The 6,000-nt window shown below is 46.2% G+C and overlaps 1 protein-coding gene across 4 annotated transcripts in view; it reads left to right on the forward strand.

Annotated features, from left to right (window-relative positions):
- Positions 1 to 4,284, forward strand: part of AMPD2 (adenosine monophosphate deaminase 2) — a 49,621-nt gene extending 45,337 nt beyond the window's left edge. For all 4 annotated transcript variants that reach the window (XM_081194161.1, XM_081194160.1, XM_081194162.1 and 1 more), the window contains one exon: positions 1,114 to 4,284. In XM_081194161.1, the coding sequence (XP_081050287.1) occupies positions 1,114 to 1,329 (216 nt within the window). In that variant the 3' untranslated portion in view covers positions 1,330 to 4,284. The remainder of the gene's footprint in view (positions 1 to 1,113) is intronic.
- Positions 4,285 to 6,000: the final 1,716 nt, after the last annotated feature.

Genomic DNA, 6,000 nt, shown 5'->3' on the forward strand with positions numbered 1-6,000 from the left:
TGTGGCCTTTTCTGCAGCATGACCACTTCTGAAAGGGGAGAAATTAAGTTCAGAAGGAGTTGTGTCATGAGGTGGATATTCTGTAACCTCCTTGCTCCTCTCCGGACTTTGTGACCCTTTAAGTTTAAGTAATGAAGGATCTGTCCTCCTGGTTGCCAATAAGACCCTGGTGGATGGGAGAGGGAATTGATTTTGGATAATGCTGCCCCTGTGGCCTGTGGCCTCTTGAGCTCAATTTCTCCCAACTCAATACCACTGCAGTCCTTTTATGTGAAAGAAGTCCCCCTCCTTACCAAAAGGATTCTTCTTCCAGTCCAGGCCAGCTGAGAGCAGCTCACATTTTCTGCCCCTGTGGGATTTGAGGAGGCGGGAATCAAAGAGTGGTTCTAATCTGTCTCCTTCTCTGCCCTTGTTAGGTTTTGAGATGTCTGCACAAAGACGTCCTACTTTTGCAATATAAGGAATTGTTGCACCTTGGAGTGTTCCTGTTCAGGATTCCTGCCATTTTCAAGGGTGCTCCTTTCCATTTCCCCCCCGATTTTCAAGTTCTGCCCATCTACCCAGTAGTCAGTCGCTATTCTGTGCTCATTGAGCATGTTCAGTCCTTAATCAGCTGTTTTTATTCTTGCATTACCCATTCGGGTTTGTACTTCTGCAAAACATTGACATTTCACCCCCAGGTCTGCTGATAACCTGTCTTTGGTATGTGGAAGGTGCCATTTTGGCCTCATAAGGAATGGCACTCAGAGGATAAGTTCTCTCTTAGGGTATAGAGAACCATAAATGTAGCTGCCTTTCTTTACTTTTGCAAAAGATGCATTGTAGCCGTGATGAGAAACTATGGAGATGTAGCCCATTATCCTAGCAGCCCAGACGTATGCTCAGTTTTGTTGCCAGCTCTTTACAGCTTCCACAGGACTTTGTTTTCTAAGGTTTCTTTTTTACAGATTGCTTAAAGACAGACAAAGGTATCCTGGGATTTTATGCTTGGTGCTAGCCTTGATTAAAGTGCTCATGGGCACAGGATGTTACCATGTAGTTGAATGGCACAGTGGAAAAGCATAAATTGTTGCTTGTCCTAACAATGGATTGGTCTCTTTCTTCTTTGCCCAGGTGAAGAGCCAGTGGCTTGGGCACAACTACCACAAGGAGGGTCCTGAGGGCAACGACATCCGGCGCACCAATGTGCCAGACATCCGGGTGGCCTACCGCTATGAGACACTTTCCCAGGAACTGACCCTCATCACGCAGGCTGTGCAGACGGAGGAACTGGAGACTATCCAGGAGGAAGACCTTCTGACCATGAGCTCCAGCCTGGATGCTCGCTGAAGAATGGCCGGCTCACAATCTCCCCTCCATCCCCTTCTTGGCCTGCCAAGGTGGGGCTGTCCTACAAGCATGAAGAGACCCTGACCAACCCACCCACCTCACCCCGGCCCCATGGACCGTTTTAATTTCCTGTTGTGTTTTGGTTTTTAAGCATCTTGTTATCTTCTATTATCTCCTGGAAAGGCATTAATGGGTTGGGATTTTTTTTGCACTTGGTAACCTGCTGGGGCAATGGAGGCGGGGGTGTCAGAGAAATTCCTTTTGGGGTCTCTAGAATGAGTGCTAGAAAGGGGGAAGAGCATCCTGCAGATGTTGGCAGTGCTGATTTTGAGCAGAGGCTGGACAGCAAAGAGTAAGGCTGTGGCAGAGACCTGCTGAGTGGACCTTAGAGGCGCCTGGCGACAGTTGCATGGAGGCCAAATGAAGCACCAGCATGGAAGCATGTGTCCCAGTTGTATTTGGAATGAGATGCTGTGAGTGTTTGTGTGGCTCTGCCAAGGGATAGAGCAGAGTGGTGGTGCCTTCTGGTGCGTAGGATTTTTGTTTGTCCTCTGTTTGGCTGCTGGCAGCTGGAGTTTCTCATTGGCCAATAAAACATCCTCTCTATCTCTATTTCTCTTTGGTTAGGCAGCCCTGCCTTTTATTATCAGAGCAGCATGTTGGCGCAGCTCTTCCGTGCTGCAGCCTTCAGTGCACAGCGTGGCCATGTGGTGAGTTCTGTCTCAAGCCCTTAAACTCTGGTGTCTTTTGCTTGGGGAAAGTGCCAGTTCTCAACCCCCCTGCCTTAGGAGGCAAAATACTGTGAGTGGCTGGGGAATAGTGGGCCTTTGAGTCTAGCCCAGCAGGATAAAGAGAAAGTAGCCTGCCGGGTAACTGGCATATTTAGCATTTGTCTGTCCTTCTCTACAATCATGTAACAAAGATGTCTTTATCTAAGTGTAACAAGAGGAGCCGTAACACCCATCCTAGCAGGGGCTTTTGCCTTAAGGTTGAAATGGATGTGACATGGGCATTCTGTGATCAGCCATCTTGAGTATTCCTTTATTTATGTCCTTTTGAAACAAAAAAACACCAAAAAATACACCTTAAACATTGGTTGGATCAGTGTCACTGAGACTGCATGTGTTAATCCATTTATCTGATCTAAACTGGTGCCCTCCCCTCACCCCACATGCCACCCTTAGCCCAGGAGCAGGGCAAAAAACAGTGTCTGCATCATATTTGTATTATTCTCTTGGAACATTTCTGCTGTTTGGGGAGTAGATCAGCAAAATGGTGCCCACTTCAGTATCACTGTTCCAAATAAAATCTGACTCCTCCTCCCTGCTCTAGAATAGCGTTGTTTTTAAACCCCACCCTGTTGGGTCAAAGAGCAGTTTCTTGCCAATTGCTTGAGCTTGGGGAGAGCCGTTAGCTCTCAGTACGCCTTGCCACGCTTGGGCATAGACCACATGGACAACCTCCTTTGTTCTCTGCATTGGGTTGAGGAGAACAGCCTCTTGTGTCTGCCCTTGCATAATGCACATGTATGTCAAGATCTTCTTTCTACATTTGGCAAGGAAACATGCCATAGAAATAGTTTAGCTTTCTCACCAGCAAAGTTGCTGCTGTTCTGGGAACTGACTTTGATGCCTCCTGCTTATTGCAAATGGGTAATGAATCTCAAGGAGGCAACAGGCAGTAACTTATACTTCCTGCTGAAGCCATGTGACTCAAAATGGAAACGCGCAGAAGAACATGGATCCGTGCCTTTCCCAGCTCTCCATTTTGAGTCCTGTCCTGTGAAAGGTTCATAACGGTTAGAAGCCCCCCCCCCCAGATGTCTGGCCAAGCTGTTCACCATCACATAGCTTCTGAAGCTTGCTTGTGGGCAGCTCACCATCCTTGACATATTGGGTCTCTGTGGCCCCCTTAGCAGTCTGTGTGCAACTAGTCGCAGTAAGGAATTCCTCGTGAGCACAGCTGCTTGGAGTAGCAGACCAGTCTCAGACACTGCTCACTCCTTTCAGACTCTCGGGCAAAGTCTGCATTGCTCACGAAAAAAGGCTTCTCAGTGGTGAGTTGATTGCACGGCGCCACCTCTCCCTTGCTGTTGCCAAGGCACTTTTGACCTTGTAGTTGCAAGCAGCTTTGATTCAATGGAAAAATGCGTTTGCTAAACATTAGATGGGCAGCAGCAATAGAAATGGGGTTTTTATTTTTTCTAAGGTTGGGCAGGGAGCTTGCGGAGCCCTCCCTCTAGGCTGCTGTGGACCAAAATCTGAAGATCCATACTGCAGCCAGTGCCTTGCTTTAAGTAGTACATGGAGTGTGCCAAGACTGGGTAGATTTCCCCTTGAGCTTCTACCTCTGAAACAGGCACTTGCTCTCCTTTGTGTCGGTGTGTTTGTGTGTGTACAAGAGGGACAGGGAGAATTCTTAGAGGGTCAAAATGTTTTCTTTGTATGACTGGCATCTCACCTCCATGGCCTGAAAGGGGGAAACCTTTTTTTTCTTTCCTCCCCTACTTCTGTGCTTTTGTTTGGGTACTTGGAGAGGGCAGTGGAGGTGTTTTGCCTTGGTTTCAGCTAGCCTTTGCGGATCGGAGCCACAGCATTTTGGTCTGTATCTTTGTGAAGATAACAGAATCTCGACTCAGGGAGTTGAATGTACCTTGGTCTATGTCAAGAGGGTTCTCCCCTCCCCACAGATCCCTCCCTCCTTCCTTCCTTCCTTGCCGCAACCTGCCTTGCTCCTCTTTGGTATCTGGTGCGGCACACACCATGTTAGTTTTTGCTTTGTTGTCAGATGGAGATGAAACCCGTATCCCCCTGGCAATCACTGCATCCTCCTATCACACACTCTTGATAATTTTGATGTAGTTTGGATAAACTATCTGCTTGTCTGTGCTGAAATGTGATGTTAGAAATCCTATCAAACATGAGCATGATCCATCATTAAAGATTATTTAAGTAAGTCTTCTGTGTTGTTTCTGACTGAATGGACTTATTCCTTTGGATGACTTATAGACCACACACAGGGCTATTGCTCAGATTGCTTCCACACAAGGATGGAGTATGTTTTATGCGGGACATTAATCATCTAAGGACCAAAGTCTAAAAATGCCACCGTGACAATTGTACACTTTTGCAAACTGAGCAATAAACACCATGTCTTTGTGGACTTCAGGGCAACTACTCCTTGTTAAGAAATGATTTTTTTAAAAAATGAATTAATATGTTAAACATTCAAAAATATAAATGTATACAAGTTATAGAAAATGCATCAAATACACATGGTTGGTGCTTTAATTCAGAGAGCCAAGAATTGCTGCTTGTGTTGTTACAAAGACAGACATTAACCCGCTCCCAGAATGTCATTGCTAAAGGTCTATTTTCTCTCCAGAAGGCAGGAGAGAGAGGTCTGGGATATTCTCATATGATTTCACTGAAGACAATTCTTGTGGGGGTGGTGAGTCGGGAGTGTATCCCTGTAAGTTAAAGTGGTAGACCAGTACAGAACTGAAAACAGGTATCTAACTTAGCTAGGATTGCCTATCTAAGAAAATGTGAGCTCGTGGATTTTGACCCTAGAGCACAACCAGATAAGGTTGGAACGCAGCTCATAAAACAGTAGCTAACAATCATGACCACCCCCAGGTTGACTGGAATGTGGACTTGGTTCAAAACGGGAGGTTTCCAGATAGCTGGACTCCCTTACCCCAATACCCGCTCTTAATTTGTACATGGTGCGTTATGTAACACACAGTGATATCTGTACCGTTACAGATAGGTAGCCGTGTTGGTCTGCCATAGTCAAAATAAAAAAATTCCTTCCAGTAGCACCTTAAAGACCAACTAAGTTAGTTCTTGGTATGAGCTTTCGTGTGCATGCACACTTCTTCAGATACACAGTGTATCTGTGTATCTGAAGAAGTGTGCATGCACACGAAAGCTCATACCAAGAACTAACTTAGTTGGTCTTTAAGGTGCTACTGGAAGGAATTTTTTTATAGTGATATCTGTAGTTAACCCAGGCTTGCATAAATATATATTGGCAGTAGTTTGAACAATTTGGGGCCTGTTTCGCTGGTGGAGACAGGTAGTTTATGAAAATGCAAGGCTACTATCCACATAAGTGCTCCTGTCTCCTTTCACTGAGTGCATGAATTAGTGCACTTTGTCGTCGTTGCTTTTTAAGACATAGCAATGACTCACAACTTGGGGTGGGGAATGAACTCCATCCAATGCCCAGTGCTGTATCAAGTAGAACAGGGGTCAGCAAACCTTTTCAGCAGGGGGCCGGTCCACTGTCCCTCAGACCTTGTGGGTGGCCGGACGATTTTTTATGGGGGGGGGGGAATGAACAAATTCCTATGCCCCACAAATTACCCAGAGATGCATTTTAAATAAAAGCACACATTCTACTCATGTAAAAACACCAGGCAGGCCCCACAAATAACCCTGAGATGCATTTTAAATAAAAGGACACATTCTACTCATGTAAAAACACGCTGATTCCTGGACCGTCTGTGGGCTGGATTGAGAAGGTGATTGGGCCGGATCCAGCCCCCAGGCCTTAGGTTGCCTACCCATGAAGTAGAAGGTGAGTGCCTACATGCAAGCAAATAGTAGCTTAGCACCGACTGTGCTAGCTGGTTGCTCCAAACTCCTTTCTGAGGCTATCTTGGCA

Source organism: Podarcis bocagei, assembly GCF_964188305.1.
Source record: "Podarcis bocagei genome assembly, chromosome: 5".
NCBI lineage: Eukaryota > Metazoa > Chordata > Lepidosauria > Squamata > Lacertidae > Podarcis > Podarcis bocagei.